Here is a 17,758-nt window from a genome sequence, read left to right as displayed (position 1 = left end):
TGGGTGTGGGTGAATTGCTTAGTGTTGAAGTCTCGGATAAATCTGCTCAGGTTGTCCTCTGTTCCTTGCCCAAGGACCACACACGACTGGGACTTGTGAAGCTGGTCATGTAATTAGGAGCTGTACTGCGTAGATAGCTTTTTGCAAAGACCAATGAGCAGTGCAGCATCTGATTCCAAGAAAGACCCCTACTCTGTGGCATGCAGTAGCAAGATGTTGATCCTTTTGAGGGAAGACTTACCTGTGGTTCCTTCCATGCATGAAGAATATTAACAGTAACTCACTGCATCAGATGGTGAAACTTGTGTTGGTAGATCTTGTCAATGCTTTTGTCATAACCTGTCTCCCTTTGTCTTCAAGTTTCTGCACTGAAAAGAACAAGGAGAAATAACCTTCGAGCACTCCATGTGTCCATCAGGCCACAGGGACTCAGGCTTCATCCGGATGATGAGAGTGGGAGGTCCCATTCTTCTCTCTCTCTCTCTCTCTCTCTCTCTCCAAATCGTATATTATTTTCTGTAATCTCCAAGTGAGCACATCAATCAAGTGGAAGAAGGAGATCTCACCATTCTCAAAGTTAAAGAAGCTTGGAATCCTCAGTCATACATAAAGGTGTACCAAAATGAAAAGGGTATACCAACTCCTCTTCTTTTTTCCCTGCCTTTTTCTTATTCAGTGGTTCCCAAAATTCTCTCTCTGGATCAAACCCTAAATAAACCCCAACCCACCCGCACCCATTTCTCTTGAATGCACCATCATCTCATCCCTCTTCCGCTTCTCCTCCTCCCTATCTCTCTCAGACAAGTCCCAAGCATACACAGCTCTCATGGCAGTTGAAGCTCACCATCTTCACCTCTTCCCTTCCCGACTCCTAAGGAACAGGTACTGGCCAACTTCTCACCACCCTTTCTTCTTCCTCCTCTCAAAACCCATCTCTTCTCTCCCCGGTACATATCTGCATGCATGTGTGTGAAACTCACTTGGCTACTGTTTCCTGCAGGGAAATCATTAATGGTGTAGAGGACCAATCGGGCTTCTACAACACGCAATTGGGATTCTTTGCACCGGCCTCCGGCGCCACCGCCAGCTCTTATATCCCCTTCTGCAGCAGCCCATCTGCTCCGATGACCGCCGCCACCACGTCTGACAGCGGTCTCACCTTCAACAACTTCCACGCCGCCATGGCTTCGAGGAAGCGGCCGCGAGACTGGGATCGACAGCTTTCCTTCCTCGGCCAAGATTTGTCCTCCCACATCCAGCAGCAGATGCTCGACGTTGATCGCATCATCCTGCACCACGTGATTCTCCTGCTCCGATCCTTTTATGCATCGAGCGCTGCATAATTTCCTGTGCATCAATTAACAGTGGGATACATGGCAGGCTGAGAAGGTGAGGGTGGAGCTAATGGAGGGGCTCAAGCGGTTCCTGAGGGGAATCCTCGCCGCCGTAGAAGAAGGCCTATCGAAGCGGCTCGAATCCAAAGAAGAAGAGATCGCGAGAGTGAGCAAGCTGAACTGGGCACTGGAGGAGCGCATCAAGACCCTGTGTGTCGAGAACCAGATGTGGCGGGACTTGGCGCGGAGCAACGAGGCGGCCGCCCAAGTCTTGCGGACCAACCTCGAACAGGCCCTGGCGGAGGCGCAGGTCAAAGCCGAGGAAGAGGCGGCGGCGATCGCCGCCGATGACGCCGAGTCCTGCTGCTTCGGCGACAATGCGGGCGGCGAGAACAGGGATCCAGCGGCGGCGGAGGCGAAGAGATCGGGGCTGAGAAGGGTGTGCAGGTGTTGCCAAGCGCAGGAGCCGTCGGTGCTGCTGTTGCCGTGTCGGCACCTCTGCGTGTGCGCGGCCTGCGGCCCGGCCGTCGTCGTCTGCCCGATCTGTAACTGCAACTCCAATGGTAGTGTCCTTGTGAACATGTCTTGAATTCTACAGCTTTCGTTAAAAGGAAAAAATCACATTCAAATTTATCGTCTTCATGATAATAATTAGCTTTTTTTTCCCCTAAATAATGATTTGATTATCTCTTATAATACTTGTTTTGGATGATGTTCTTCGATCAAGTGCTATGCGAATTATTGGTTGCTTCGGTGCCGCTCACGTCGCATGTGACCCGTTTCACCCACCTACGTTACCGTCTTCCTCTGAGGCACGGGTTTCCAGGCCAAGGGACGTAACAGGAAGCACCAGATCCACGTGCCGGGTGTGGTGTCCGCGGGCACGTCACACGTGCCCCATCACTCCGAGGTAGGAAACGTGAATCGGCCCCTGCTCCCCTACACGGCCATGCCACATTTAATCCACGCCTTGGACCGTGTCAGATCAGATGCACAGCAATCAATAATCTTGTCTGTTGTTTCCTGTGCATCTTTCTGTCCCAAGAAACAAGATTTTCGTTTTACATACCTGAAGACAAGTAAATACTACTGAGTCGATTCACAATAAAAGATCGACCAACACAACATTTCGCAATACTTCTTGATGAGGTTTTAGTCACCATTAAGTCTGTGTCGGCAAAATTAAGTTGACCAGACGCCATCGAACAGGACAAATCGACGCAACCCTTTCTTATCGTTCGGGTCCCACGTGAACCGAGGTAAACGCCTTTTGGACACATGTGAAAAAGGTCCGTCGTGTCATCTCGTGGTGCTGCCACGCGGTGGCGGTCCCCTTCTGTCGGGCGCTGTTCGCTGGCCGACGATGCCAGCGCCGCGGTCCCACTGGCATCCTGCGGTCCGGTTGTCCTGGACCGTCCGATCAAGTTGCTCCTTGATGGCACACTGGCACAAATAAGTAATAACATGGAGGCCGCTATATAGCTTCATGTTGACTTCTAATTGGTCGAGCGACTGTAACCATCGACCGCATCAATCTCATAACTACTCAGGAATGGCATTCTTTTAAGATGGATAAGTTTAGTGTTTAAATCCCTCCTTGAGTAGTATAATCCCAATAATTGAAACTACAGATTTTATGCTAATGGTGGTTGTTGAGAAAGATTAGTGGTTAAGCCTAAATGGAAATGGGGAGGAATCATGATGATGAGAAGGGAGTGGGGCTACTTGTTACACCACAAGGAACATGAATGCTGAAATTTCTGTGTGGCCCATGCAAGGTAGTGACTCTGCCTCGCTTATGGAAAGAAACCAGGGAAGTGGTCTCCAATTACTTAATGGATGATGTTGTACAGAATGAGAAATGTGTCATCTCTGAATTGGCATGAATCTTTATGCTACATATCAGTCACTCTGATGGCCCAAATAAGGCTGTGAAAGCCATGCTTTTGTAATTGCTTGTGGAAAGAGATAAGCTTCTTTTTTAATTATTCCATCAGAACAGTAAGCATATATTCTTCCTATCTGTCATAGGCCTGTGTGACTCATATGTCAGTATCCAAAATTAAATGCCAAGATATCATAATAATGAATAGTGATGTAACTATGTCATGCAGAAAAGGTTTCGCCTTATACTGGTAGTAATTAATTTTATCTTTTTAGCACTAGAATGTTAGGCAGATTGGAAGGGTAGCTAAAGAAGTGAGGATTGGTTGAGGGGGATATGCAGCACAAGGTAAAGATGATTAAGTTAGATAATGATGGTCGTGGGGTCTACATTGGGTTTTGGCAAGGTAGCATCCATGTCCACATCAAATGATGCAAGAACCAAAAAAATACACAAGGCCCAAGCCAAACTAGAAATGGTTTGATGAGACATGCTACCGGTGTTGTCATTTGACTGGGAACAATCCATGAGAAGAAGAAGAAGAAGAAAAAAGAAAAGACTATGTGATCTTTTATATTCAAATATCATAAACACAAAAGGTCGCAGTGCGTCATGATTCTCGTGTGGCCTTCCAATTTTTTGACACATACCACTGGTGTAGAGTGAATAAAAGAATGCTTTCTTGGTGGAATAGGGTTTCTTTGTGAAGTGCACTTGGGTGGGTGGTGCAGTGAACATGAAAGCTCATTCCGAGTGCTCTAGTAGATCTTGTCCAGAGCACAAACTTAAACTATTGTTTCCTGGGGACAATTGCCAATAAAGCTTGCCTCATGTCTCCCTCCCTTGATTGGAGACAAGATCAAAAGAAAAAAAAACTTGTCAAAATCTCTTTACTCCTTGCCCATAGAATCACATGTCAGTGTCATCTAGTCCTCCCTAATCAGTATATTAAATAATCCACATCATCATACCATTTCTTACATGTCAATTATGCTCTACAAACCTCTGTTTTTGTTTGTCCAAAGGATCATTGAATATTAAGAATTTAAAAGAGGGACTGAATAATATCCCTCATCAACGAATAACTAAGGTGCAATTGAGTGACCAAGCACATATGTCATGATCTCAACTAATCTCAAGAGTCCTGGTAGAATATATCCCATTGGAAGTATGTGCCAAGCATCCCTCATACCAGCTCTTTATACCTTCTTCTTACACGAGACTTCCTATGCTTTTATCATCCCATGCCTATGCTTTTATCATGCTGGTAGGAGTGTAGCACTGCCAGCAACTGAAAGGGATGTAAAGATGCGTGATACTGGGAGATAGATATTATTTATTGCGCTTAAATGCTGTCCTGTGAGACCATGATGACCAAGGCAGTGCAACAAAGACATATGGTTGAGGAGAAAGAAGTCTTCCCCTTTAAATCAGTAGACATGTAGAGTTCTTTAAAGATTTGATTTTGATTCTTCCTTGTGGAGTGAACCAAGCATTCATGTGACACTTCATTTGACCATCCCTTGTGGTGGAGTGAAGGCAATCCTTTTGTCATTTACATAGGTTTAGTCTAGGAGGTCTCAAGGCAAAACCTACCTTCCCAAAAAACCGCAGAAGTGGGAGCATAAGAATGACATCTTAGAGCAACAGCTCTTCTATTGCTTCTTATTTGCAAGTGGACTTAAATGCCCAATCCTAAAGGAGAACACACAGCCACTAAGTTGGTGGTCGAACCCAATCCCTCAGTGTGGGGACTTCTAATGAGCCTGCCTTGTCTTCCTTTCATGCATGAATTCTGTGGCGCTATGAAGGACTGAAGTGAGGTATTGTTTAATGCATCGGTGAGGATACAGATGGCAACAACAAAGAGACCATTCATGAGGGTTGGACAGATGGGTGCCACGATAATCTCAAGCACTAATGCAAGCTCAAGTGGGAAGCGTTGTCATTGAAGATTGCAACATGACATCCATGGGGAAGTGCAGCTAATTAAAAGAAAGATAACCCTCCCTTTCCCCTATCATGTAGGAGTACTCATGTTGTGTTGCGATTGTGGGTCACAAATTAGTTGGGCTAAAAAAAGAAACACAATCAAAACAGTAATCCTTTTTCCCTCATCCTTCACAACTTAAATATTTGAGATACTATAATTTCTTCTATATTTCTGAGTACGAGGCAATTGTTCTTATTAGTTGAAGAGTTAAGGTAGGCTAAATTCATTTTGTAGTTGCCTTAGTTTAAAATAACACATGTCACTCCAAAATCAAGTTGCAATGCCCTCTCCCTCTTGAGCAACTCAGTGCACAAGTTCCCAACAACAATGTGCAACTCTTTCTGCCAACAAATTGCATAAATGATGATTATGTCAAAACTTGTTAAAATTAGATCTTAATATAGAATCTTAGTTTATTTTACAATGCATTGAACCTAAGAGTCGAACTTAATCTAGAGGTGCTAAGGACATTGAACCTAAGAGTCGAACTTAATCTATTGTGAAGGAATCCATATGATGATGGACATAGTGTTTAGCTTCAGCTCAAGCATGTAGCTTTGTTCAAATTTGCAAAGCAGCTCAAACTTTTTTAATTGTTTAACTTTTTTTTTTCCTTTTTATGTATTATTTTAACGAATCTTTAAGTGAGAATACTACAACAACAATAACAATAACAAGACCGTATGTTTTAATTATTTATAGTCGACTAAACAAGAATATTAAAATAAACTAGTAAAAATCCACCTTTTACTATTAAAGTGTTTTCTCATATTCTACAGTAGTGTCTCAAATGGCTTCAAGAAATATAAAGAAAACACAAAAATTAATGTACTTTTTAACTTGCAAATATTAAAAAGAAGAATCAAATGACTTAATTCCATTCCAATTTGCAATAAATCTACTAATGCTGATGCAAGAATGCCTAAAAACTTGTTCTATATAAACAAATGTAATCCAAAGAAAAGAAATGATGATAAATCGAAATTGATATTATTGAATTTCATTAAGGTTAAAATTATGGACGTAAAGTCTATGATTTCATGATAACCCTACAGAAATGCAGATGTAGCATACACTCAATATTAATTTTACCAAGTATGAGCAATCAAAATTGGGCCCAAATCATCTCTTAGCAACAAACTAAACTTAAAAGTAGATCTATTGTATCATACATAACCCAATCAGATTCAGAATGAGATCGGACTAGATGCAGATCAGGTATAATTGACTGAGTATAGTGATATCACTATCAAAGGAACTGATCACATGTTTTGGTTATAGTTCCTTCAGAAACTTAAAGAAACTAAGGGGGTAAAACTTTATATTTAATCATTAGAAGGGAATGTGGAAGCTAAGACTCGTGTTATTTTCAATATTATGTGACAGATCAACAGTGCAACACATAGCAAGCAGAAAAGGTACCTGCAAGAGGCACTGCCAATTGCTTTGGATTCTCCAAGCATCCAAGAATGCTTAACCTGAAACACATTTGAAGTATATTCTGCAGGCATATATAATCGAGCAAACAAAACTATATCCTTAGTACTTCCACAGTACAAGTCCGAACACTCATATGTACCAATGCTTTGGACATCTCAATTGTTTTGGGTTGTAAGAGATGAGCTCAAGGAAGGACCAAAGAAAGACAACATGCTATATCATCAGTTTCCTACATATGATTGTTCTTCTAAAAACAAGTTATTGACAAACAACAGGCAGATTTCAGCTTGAGATGAATCGTTCACTGCCACCAGTGAACGATTTATTGAGCTGAAACTTGAAGAGGAAAAAAGGGCATCAACTAATCAGCAACCTAAACATCATACTTGAACCACAAAAATTCTAAAGATCATAGAAGTAATATGTAGGTGTTTCTATTTTTCACAATCAATTAGTTTAGCTTCCTGTTTATTCATCATGAAATTTAGTGTCATGTATTGGGTTCAAACTGCCAGATAGTACGAAGTTGATGGGAAAAAGGTCACAATACGAAAGTAAACCTTTGCAACCTAGATGAGCCGAGTTTTGAGTGATGAAACCAACCTTGGTGCATGCCTCGTGACCTTTGTTTGTCCTCATGATGCTGCTTACTGATATGCACAGGCAAACTTTCTGTAGCATCAAAGAACAAAAGTTTTAGCTAACCAATGGATTTTTCATCAACGGCCATTACGTTGGAGGAAAAGTTCAAGAGCACATCACACTCCTGTGGATCCAAACCCTCCGTCGCCCTGGCAGTAGAGTCCAAATCAAGAAGCTCAACGACTTCCGGAGTCATAAACCTCTCAATACCCCATCGATCACGCCGACCCCAAAGTATGGAGAGACACCTCCATATCAGCATTTCACCGAACAGCTAGAGGAGTAGTTATACCAATGCGGGCGTCAGTACCATTAGGAATGGCGACGCCTGTTATGAGACGACGACGGACAAGAAGTTGAGGAATTCGCAACACCTATAGATATCGTAGCCAGCAAAGAGAGGGGAGGCACTGGAAAGCAAGACGGCGTTTCAGGAGAGCTTTCAGATGCGGAGAAGAGAAGGCCACCTTTGGCGACGGGTCACCTTTGGCCTCGTGGAGGCCACCTTTCTGAAAGATCTTTGGACCTTTGGCGACGGGTCCTGGATGCCTGGCTACCGCCATTGACGGCGGCGGAGAGGAGCGGAGGAAGGGCGGCTTTGAGGGCGAGGAGAGTGAAGAATCGAGATGGGGAATGGGGACGGGGGCGGTTGGGCTGTTAAAGCATAAAACCGCGGGAAACTTCGCCACGGTATTTTCAAAATTCAAATCGTAATCTTCCAAATCACTAATATACTAATGTAATATTATCACCATTGCTCTCATCTATTAATAATCTTGCATTATAATTTTTAAAATATTATATACAAATTAATATATTCATAAAAATAATTAAATATATGATCCAAATTTTATAATTATATCTCTTGTCCTATGTTAGTGAACATTGTACATTAACTTGTCTTTTTTACTATCTAATTTATTTTATAAGTCCTATAACAAAAAAATATTTTTGTTTCATTGATCGATATATTATTTATATATATATATATATATATATATATATATATATCCTTAATGATAAGGTTGAAATAGGTAATGAAAAGAAAAAATACTTGCTTTAAATCACCAATAAAATGTTAAAAGGATCTAATCACAAGAAGTAATTTGTAATTACCTCGATCAAGACACACGGTCACGACAAGACGAACTCATTCAGCCATCATCTCTATCTATTAGAACAGCTACAGATGACAACAGTGGGAAGAACTTAGCTAGAAAAAGAGAGGAGAGCAAGTAATAGCTCAGTGCCGAAGCACCATCGTCACCACCATTCTTCTGGCTTAATTTTAGAGAAACAAAAGCTTCATTGGTGCTTTTGGAAAAAGGTTAAGGGTGGAAGAAACAGGAAGCCCAGTGGTGGTGTGCAGCAGTTCTGCTTCTGTGTTTCAGCCAGGCATTGCAGAACAAGAGGCCTTCGCAAAGAGGCCATTTGACACAGCTACCAGCAGCAGTAGCAGCATGAATGACGAAGAGATTGGAGAGAAGGATTCCAAGGATCTCCTCACCAACCTCTTCCATTCTTTACCCAATAATGGAGGAGAAGAATCTTCTTACAATCATGTTTGGCCATTATGTGACCTATCACAACACTCTTCTCACTTAACTATTCTTCTTCTTAAGCTGAAATGGTTTGTGGATGGAGTCAGGTCATGGAGCTCAGCCGGTGGGTGGTGCTGGGATCCATCATTGGGTTTGTTGGTGCAGCTCTTGGCAGCATTGGTGGCGTTGGAGGGATCTTTGTGCCCATGCTCCCCTTGATCATTGGATTTGACCCCAAGACATCAACAGCCATTTCCAAGTGGAAGTCAACAAGCATGCAGATGAACAATAATTTCAACCTACTTTTAATAGTCAAGAGGAATTCAGAACTAAGCTGTGAACTGCACTAGTTTTTGTGAAGATTAATATTTTCCTGTTTTGCTGCAGGCATGATCATGGGTGCTGCAGGAACAACAGTATACTACAACCTGAGACTGAGGCACCCAACCATGGACTTACCAATCATTGACTATGATCTAGCTCTGTTGTTTCAGCCCATGATTATGTTGGGCATCAGCATTGGAGTTGCTTTGAATATAATCTTTCCAGATTGGATGCTCACTGTCTTCCTCATCATCCACTTCCTAGGTAATCTTTTAGGCCATCCCATATGTTCTTCCTCTCAGTCGCTTTTTTGTTTTTGATGCAACATGCTTTAATATCACATTGACTACAATTGCTGATCATGTTCATATAAAGATTTCCCCTCTCAATAGAAGAAAGCTAATTATCAAGTGTGTTCATATCCTGCAGTAGGAACTAAGCTACCCTTTCAGAAAAATAAATGTCAGTAGCAAGTAACCCTAAGTTTACAAAGCAGATATGTTTCTTTGTTCCCTATATAAAGGCACTGATCAGTTGTAAACTCTTGGTGTTAGGTACATAAACAAAAGCACTGTTCAAAGGAGTAGAAACATGGAAACAGGAATCCATTATGAAAAGTGTACGCCTCTTTGCTTATTGCTGTCAACTGTAAAATTCCCTCAAGCATGCATTTTGATTTGAAGATTTATTTGGATTTCAGGAAGCTACAAATCTCTAGGCCTCACAAAGAAATGGTATGTAAAGCAGTTAATATGAATATTTCTGTGATAATGAACTCATAGATGGCAGTTGATCAAGGAAAAGACAAACTTATACCATACTCTCTTCTTAACACATTGTTTGAACCAACTAATTGTAGAGAATGTAATAAAAACCAGATCAGATGTTTCTTTTTTCTTTTTTTTTGGGTGTTTCTTTTCAGAAGAGTTTCAATTCATATTTTGCCTGTAAAATGTTACCAGGTGCAGAACTGGAATACAAGGCACTCCCTGGGGCTCTCCTGCTAATCCACAATGTAGAACTTCATCAGATGATGAGGTAGCATCTAAAGACAGCCTTTTAATTCTCCATGTAGAATGACACTGTTTAATACCAGTCAATATTATACTGCAGCTACTTATAAAGGATAACATCTACTGGAAGGAACTAACAGTTCTTTCATCCGTATGGGCAGCATTTGTGGCAGTCCAGATAGTCAAGGTGGGAATACAAATTGTCAAAATTCCAATAGTGAGAAAAAAGAGAATAGAGACCATTATAAGCTAGGATATTGTCTTATCCATCCATAATGAGTCACTTCTATATGAGATTCTTGTGCAGACATACACCACACGGTGCTCCACAGAGTATTGGGTTCTAAACATCATGCAGGTATGGCCTCCTACATAAATCAATGAAATGTTGTGATCAAATTCTGTATATGTCTGTGTTTGATTAAGAAGACAATGAACTCGACAATGATGCTACTTCTGATTGCATCAATTTCAGATTCATGATTTCAGGTGTGTGTGTGTGTGTGTGTGTGTGTGTGTGTGTACTGCATCATTGTGTGTCCCTGGTCCAAAAGAAATATCAGTGATAGAACCAAAATCATAATATCTAACAAAAACATGCATAGAATTACCCATTAATATTCCAAGGACAGAAATGATGACCCAACATAAAAAGAAAAGAAACTAATCTCAAGTAATTGTACCAGTATCAACCACTTTTAAAACAAGCGATTTCATATGCTCCATTCATCAGCTACAATCTATGGGAAACTAAGCTTCCTATTCAATTTTTCATTGTTGCTCCTTTTTTATCACGAATTGAGAACACTTTGAAACCACCTACCACCCTTATCACTGACCCATACCTACCTGGTAATACTTGTCTAAAAACAGTTTTTTACGCTCGCAAATTAGCAATTTGATACAAAGATGCTCTATCTTATTCTCCCGTATGTAAAAGAATTAGCTATTTGATATACTTCAGTGTAGGTAATTGTTTGGATACTATTGTCATGAAGGTGCCAATTGTTGTTGCTATCACAATCAATGAAACTATCTGCCTCTGTGAAGGAAAGAGAACCATTGCCTCAAGGGGCAACCTAGAAACCAAACGGAAGATTCATCAGCTGCTTGGGTTTGGAGGAGGGCTCATCCTTGAACCATTGTTTCTTGAAATGGGAGTTCCTCGACAGGTTCTATTCTCTTGACAAAATCAAAGTTGCATAGTATTCCTTGGACTACTTATGATTTATGACCTAAATTTGCTATTCTGAACATGGAAACTAAGCTAGGATTTACAGAATAAATCATAATACAGTTCAAGAATTGAATTGTTTCTAAAGGAAAATTCTTTTGTTTTTATTTTCTTTCTGCATACATTCAAGTTATTTTTTCCTGACGAAATGATCTAATTTTCAAGCCTTTATACCCTAGAAATCAGGATCATTTCGGTCAAAGTTTTATGTAAGGTTCAGAATTAAAATTTGCCAAGCACTGCAATACTGCTCAAAAGTTCCTCAGGTATACATGATACACTTTCCACCTCCTTGACTACAATCAAATTAGCACTGAGTAGTCTTTTCTTTTCAAAAAAGAAGTCTTGCCTAAATAGGATGATGACTATTACACATCCTAACCTACTAAAAGTAAACTATGATGTCTATCAACTGAGGCAGATCAAGTTCATGACCATCTCTCTCTCTACCCCTCAAAAGAAAAAACAATCATGACCTAATTTAATAAAACTTGACATGTCTGATAATTGTTGTCTTCAGAACAGCTTCTGAGAGTTTTAATTTTACAGGTTTCCAGTGCAACATCAACATTTGTAACGACATTCTCATCATCAACATCTGTCATCCAGTATTATCTGCTTCATTGTTTTCCAGTCCCATTTGGTACGTACTCAGCATTTCAACACAAAAGCAGTGTAATATCAACTGCTAAACTTGTGGAATCATTTTGTCTACTGACAGAAACTAAAGTTCATGTTTCTGCAGTTGCATACTTTGTGTTCCTCTCTATCATTGCGGCTTTCACAGACCAGCACATGATCCGAAGACTAATTATACTCCTAGGCCGAGCTTCCTTAATCATCTTCATTCTAGCCTTGACCATCTTTGTTAGCGCCATCAGTCTAGGTAAGGACAGTCTTGATTCTGATGCTTTGAAGTCTCAATCATTTTGGATGTCTAATATATTGCTTTGGGTTGCTACAGGAGGTGTTGTTGTGGCACACATGGTGGAAAAGTTAGAAAGGAGACAACACATGGGTTTTGAGAATTTGTGCTACTGTTCCTAATAGCTCCTTTCAAGATGATGCATCTTGAAAATTTAAGCAGGTGACTTCATGTTCTTTCTTTCTCTTCACCCAAAAAAATCCTATTTTTTTCTGATGAAGAGTTCTTCATTTTAGTTGTCCAGAACTAAATGTAGGACTTAAGCCTTAATTAATACTCTTAAAATAAAGGGAAAAAACCCTTTTCTTCAGCTCTTTACATAGTTGCACCTGTCACTCATGAAGCTTCTTATGAGTAGCTAGTTCATTGCATGGTTCCAAGTAATTACCCTGCATAACATTTTTGCTGTTACCAAACATTAGATAAATAACTACATAAATAATTCGATGCAACAAACGAAGATCAAACTGCACTGTTGAGCTAGACAAAGAAAAGCTGCTAGTTTCTATAATTGGACCTCTGTCACTATTATTAAAAATCTGTTGAAATGTGCTCATACTTTTTATGTCAAAATAATGAGGAAAAGAAATAAAGAATGTACGCATCCTAAATCCCGAAAAGTCTTTAGCACAAGAGATGTAAACAAATTTAGATTAGTGCTTATCCATGATAAACACCAGAAAGAGCACAAAGACATCAGAAAGAACAACAAAGTTTGAATCACAATTCCTTCCGAGTAATAACAACAGAATTACAGAATGCACCACAACAAGCAGAAAATATGAGGGGGAAAGATATGAGGAGATTTCCTACTTGAGTCGAGGATACAACAAACTGACTCCAACGTGCGTGCAACGTTTGTTCTTTGCAAGTAGTGCAAGTTAAGCTTCACATTGATATCCTCAAAGGCTCGCATCATCAATACCAATGACGAGACTCAGATAACCTTCCTATGCCCTCCAAACGCCCAAATCTGCCAGAACAATAAGCTGTCTGAGTATACTGGAACTGAAGCAACCTCGAACTCAATGTATCTTTGCAAGATAAATTAGCATCTTGAGCCACAGATATAACTCATTGATGCTTGCTTGAACATATTTTATATAAAACTGAAGCTCAAACATTTTTGGAACTCCAACCCATAGGTTTAAAATGTCAACCATCATACTGACTATAAAATTCAAGTCACCCTTTCGGGTTCAAGTTTCAAGCAAAAAGGAAATGGAGATACCATACTACTGGAAATAACAGGAACAGGAAGAATTAGTATAGAAGGAAAGACAATGTTTCTCCTTATGGTTGTATAGGTGGTTGAACAGGATAAAACCCAAAGTATCAAAAAGATGGTGGACTACAGCCTAACAGTGCCAACCTTTGAGCACTAATCAGACTCCTTATGCAAAAGCTAGTTAGAGTTATACATGTCATGCAACTTGAAAACCAGAAGTAAAATCCAATCCTAAAAATTCACATCAGGGAGTGATAACAGTGTATTTATCAAATAGGCATTTGAAAAGGACCCTCAACATGTCTTCAAGATATATAAGAAACTTATATATTCACCTTTAAGAAACTATAAGAAACATTTGAAAATTCACCTTTAAGTTCTTGTCCCAGCTTCCTGTGCATAAAGCACTACCATCAGAAGACAAACCTAAGCAGCTTATGCGGGCCTCATGAGAATTCTGAGATGTTCCCAAATTCAGAACCACCTACAGAGTAAATGAAAATGGAGATACCATAATCAAATTTCACATGTTAGCATCTGAATTTAAAAAATCAATCAGGCACACATATGGTTGATGTTATTTTTTACACATATGGTTGATGTTTAACAATGCATGTGCAGCTGCATGTGCATCGTTTCCTTCTGTTTTGCTATTTTCTCCCTTTTGGGAGGGAAATATTGGGAATCAGGAATTACATTTGAGTTGCTTTTGTGCTCAATCATATAGAAGATTATGTTTTTCCAATTGGCATAGATGATTCATACCTCAGCCATTAGTGTATCCCACACATAACAGTCACCACTGGAGTATCCAGCGAATAGAAGTCTTCCTGATATAGAGAAGGCAATGGATGTGACAATTGGAACATCATTGTCATCACCTTCATGCTGTTGACTGTACACCTGAAGCTGGTGCCCAGTTCTCATGTCATATAACCTGCATGTACTGTCATCAGAGCCAGTCCCAAATCTCTGCCCATCAGGGAAGAACTTGACAGTGTTAACATCACCCTGGTGACCATGGTATGTCCCAACTGCCCGACTAGCAATTCGAGTATCCCATAATCGAGCAGTCATATCACATGAACCAGAGACAAACATGTTCGAGTTTGAACTGTTAATTGAGACACTGTAGAAAAAAAAAAAAAAGATATTGCATTAAAAGGGATAGTGTCATACCAGAGTGTGCAAGAATAGGGAATATGAAAAGCTCATGGACAGATATTGCTTCATTGGACATCATTTCATAAAAATGCAAGTTTTCTAAAACATGTAAATGTGTAATTTCAAGGATGACAAGACCTTCATGGCAACCACTTCCTCTGAATTTATAACAAAAGGTGGGAAAAACAAGCTCGCATGGTGGACAAAAGCTTTCGTACATAGAAATATCTATAGTAGTAAATCTTAAATCATAATTTCAAATAAATGGTCAGACCAGTATTTACTGGTAGGCCAAACATTGTAACACATCATGGCACACACTTTTCTTGTTTAGTTATTTTTTTCAAATGACACCAGGTAATACAAATCAAACAGCCGAAAAGGGAAAAGATAACCTGACTTAACTGCCCCAAAGAATCAGCTGCTACATCATGTCCAGAAGAAAAAACTACAGCTAAATATTTCAGCTTTGGCACTTTAATTCAATTTTAAGTTTATGAAATGTTACATGACTTAATGTAATTGTATGATATAAAAAGCTACCACCTCAATACATCAGCTGTGTGTCCTGAAGGAAATTCACCACCAAAAACAGAAATCCTTTGGCCAGTTGTGACATCCCACAGAACACATGTTTGATCGCCTGAACTGGTAATCAAGCGAGTTTCTTGATCTGGAACATACTGACAAGAATACACATAGCCCTTGTGCCCGGTAAGTATCCTTGAAACTGGAATGTTGCCATCTCTGTCAACTTGAGAATTGAGATTGAAAATAGAGCAGGCACTGTCAAGTCCTCCACATGCAACAGACTGCCCATTCGGTGCAAATGCACAGGTCATGACCCAGGGGCACTGAAGTTTTATAGCATGTGTTTTCTGACTCGTTAAAGCATTCCATACAATCAGTCTCCCATCCTGAGAAGCACTAACTATCCGATTCCTTTCAGGTGTCCAGTCCAATGAATAAACCTGACAGATATCTTAGAAAAAAATTTGATCAGTCCCTAGAAGAGGTCACAATATGAAAAGAATTTAGGAAGATTGTACAAATATCAAGGTCACCTTGTGGAGACAAAATTTTAGCTGAACAATTCTAATCAAGCAGTTCACTACCCTTTTCTTTTTCCATTTCTTTACTTAAATAAGCTAGCCTAGAAGACTTTATTGAGAAAAAACCATTAACAGATTGCCCTCAGTAGAGCTCAATGGCATGAAAAGATAGATGTGGTTGAATCTCCAAATAGACAGAAAACATAGCTAGTATGTTATATCATCCAAACAACAATGAGTGTTACATTATGGCTTGTTGTTGTTGTCTCCAATAACAGCAACTAGGTAACAACTCTGGCCAGCTAACAACTATCCCAAACAGTTGGAACATTACAGTTTCTTGTTTGACATCGTAATTGTTGTATTTCATATCAGCCTTCATTACCTTCTCTCTTCGACCTTAGGTCTCATTTACAAGTTGCATCCAATACATACCTAAAACTAGTAGTATAGCAATGTCTTCCAAATGGAAACAAGAAGCTCTGGTGAGCATTCTCATACTTGGGTCCCCAATCAACACTAAATTGAATGACCTCTAATAGTGTGGATATACTCGAAGGCTTCCCTAGACCTATGAATTAAGACGAGGTATCTATCAACATCATAATGATATCACATTCTTCCACTTTATAAATGTCAATAAGTTCATTTCACCTATAAACATTTATGGGGAACGTGAGGGTTGATATTAAGGGTCCTCACTGAACTAGCATGGACATCCAAAGATATTTGATCCCACACACAAAACAAAAAAGCTTTAAATTCTGCGAGTGGAAGAGGAGTAAACGAATGTCATTTATATCACATGCATGCCACCAGTGAAGCCAAAGTCAGAATCTCAATGGACTAAAACAATTTTTCACGGTTTGGCTTCATTTTACTATTACAAATGAAGTAAGCTTAATAACATAGATGGAATACTTGTAATAAGAACCCAGATAACTCAAGCCCAAGTTAACGGTAGTTGAAGTGTCTTTTACAAGTCAATCTAAGTCTTAGCCTACTTTTGACTAAGTCAGCGTGTCACTTCTTATACCAAGTCACCAAAGTAGCAAAATCAGAATCTCTATTTAATTTATTGTCATTAAAAATGAAGGGAGTTTCATTACTAAGTATTTGGTTTTTCCCATTTCTCCTCCAACTTCGTCAGATTAGGACAGCAACCTGATAAGAATATATACATATATAAGGAGAATCATAAATCATGGCTTACAAATGTCCATCCAAGTTCAATGTAATTCTTTACTACCAAATATGTGAAAGGCACATGCAGAGGAAAGACTGATTTTTGTTAAAGGTACACACACTTAAGGAACGTCATGAATGAGATGCTATAAAAAGTTCCAAACGAACCACAAAATCCAATCAATCAAATTATTTCATCTTTAGCAAAAGTAAGCAAAAACGATCAGAATACCTTGCCAGTGTGGCCCTGCAAGGTCCTGCAGCAAATCAGATCCGTGGAGCTAAAACTGATCGCCGATCTCCCTTGGCTCTTAGCAAACGCCGCCACTACAATATCAGCACAAAACATAAACCGCTAGAGAGGAGAAAAAAAAAACAATTTAAATTTAGAAAATTAGGAAAGCCAATTCGACCATCAGTATCAAGAAGCAACTGCCTCCTCTGCTTCAACCGCTCCCTCAGAGAATTGACCGTAGCCGTCGCGGCTATGTGCCGCTCCTTCAGCTCCGCAACCGACATCGACGAACCCAAACCCTAGCTCCAACAAACCCAAAGAAAAAGACAAGGAATCAACGGTCTCCTGTCACGATTAACATCACCAGATATCAATAGCACCCGGATCCGTCATTTCCAGACCACAAATTCGTACCTTGGAGCAGAAAATAGCAGAAATCGAACACGCGCGGGGGCTTGAGGATGAATGCGAGGACAGAAGGACGACCACGGGAGAGGTGTGGGGGAAGGCGAAGAGAAGAGAAGACGAGTGCGTGCTTACGTCGGACGATTCTATCTCCACGC

General features: G+C 40.0%; 3 protein-coding genes across 6 annotated transcripts; 2 read left to right on the top strand and 1 right to left on the bottom strand.

The window, feature by feature from the left end:
• The first annotated feature begins 427 nt into the window (after window positions 1–427).
• Window positions 428–2,317, top strand: LOC135615698 (probable BOI-related E3 ubiquitin-protein ligase 3). 2 transcript variants are annotated; one of them, XM_065114546.1, is made up of 4 exons: window positions 428–882; window positions 1,001–1,298; window positions 1,381–1,897; window positions 2,062–2,317. In XM_065114546.1, the coding sequence occupies exons 1-4, from the start codon at window positions 827–829 to the stop codon at window positions 2,172–2,174; spliced, it is 984 nt and encodes a 327-aa protein (XP_064970618.1). In that variant the 5' UTR covers window positions 428–826; the 3' UTR covers window positions 2,175–2,317. The 2 variants fall into 2 exon arrangements, with proteins under 2 accessions (XP_064970618.1, XP_064970619.1); XM_065114547.1 differs by lacking the exon at window positions 2,062–2,317 and having other exon boundaries at window positions 449–882; window positions 1,381–1,988.
• A 5,610-nt stretch (window positions 2,318–7,927) lies between these two features.
• LOC135613994 (sulfite exporter TauE/SafE family protein 3-like) lies at window positions 7,928–11,359 on the top strand. The gene is made up of 9 exons (XM_065110988.1): window positions 7,928–7,984; window positions 8,587–8,856; window positions 8,943–9,171; window positions 9,223–9,423; window positions 9,860–9,893; window positions 10,122–10,197; window positions 10,273–10,359; window positions 10,480–10,530; window positions 11,171–11,359. The coding sequence occupies exons 1-9, from the start codon at window positions 7,928–7,930 to the stop codon at window positions 11,357–11,359; spliced, it is 1,194 nt and encodes a 397-aa protein (XP_064967060.1).
• Window positions 10,297–17,744, bottom strand: LOC103989594 (guanine nucleotide-binding protein subunit beta). Of its 3 annotated transcripts, XR_010488115.1 has the most exons (8): window positions 17,610–17,744; window positions 17,374–17,494; window positions 17,193–17,287; window positions 15,270–15,694; window positions 14,325–14,688; window positions 13,930–14,043; window positions 13,145–13,304; window positions 10,297–10,540 (listed from the first exon to the last, which is right to left on the bottom strand). XR_010488115.1 is itself a non-coding variant. In XM_009408478.3 (7 exons), the coding sequence occupies exons 2-7, from the start codon at window positions 17,477–17,479 to the stop codon at window positions 13,269–13,271; spliced, it is 1,140 nt and encodes a 379-aa protein (XP_009406753.2). In that variant the 5' UTR covers window positions 17,480–17,494; window positions 17,610–17,744; the 3' UTR covers window positions 12,939–13,268. The 3 variants fall into 3 exon arrangements, 2 of the variants coding, with proteins under 2 accessions (XP_009406753.2, XP_009406754.2); XM_009408478.3 differs by lacking the exon at window positions 10,297–10,540 and having other exon boundaries at window positions 12,939–13,304; XM_009408479.3 differs by lacking the exon at window positions 10,297–10,540 and having other exon boundaries at window positions 12,939–13,304; window positions 17,374–17,540; window positions 17,610–17,731.
• Window positions 17,745–17,758: the final 14 nt, after the last annotated feature.

This window comes from Musa acuminata, chromosome BXJ2-6, assembly GCF_036884655.1.
Source record: "Musa acuminata AAA Group cultivar baxijiao chromosome BXJ2-6, Cavendish_Baxijiao_AAA, whole genome shotgun sequence".
NCBI classification, from domain to species: Eukaryota; Viridiplantae; Streptophyta; class Magnoliopsida; order Zingiberales; family Musaceae; genus Musa; species Musa acuminata.
Note: the sequence above shows the minus strand (reverse complement) of the source record. Positions and strands in the feature narration are given on the sequence as shown.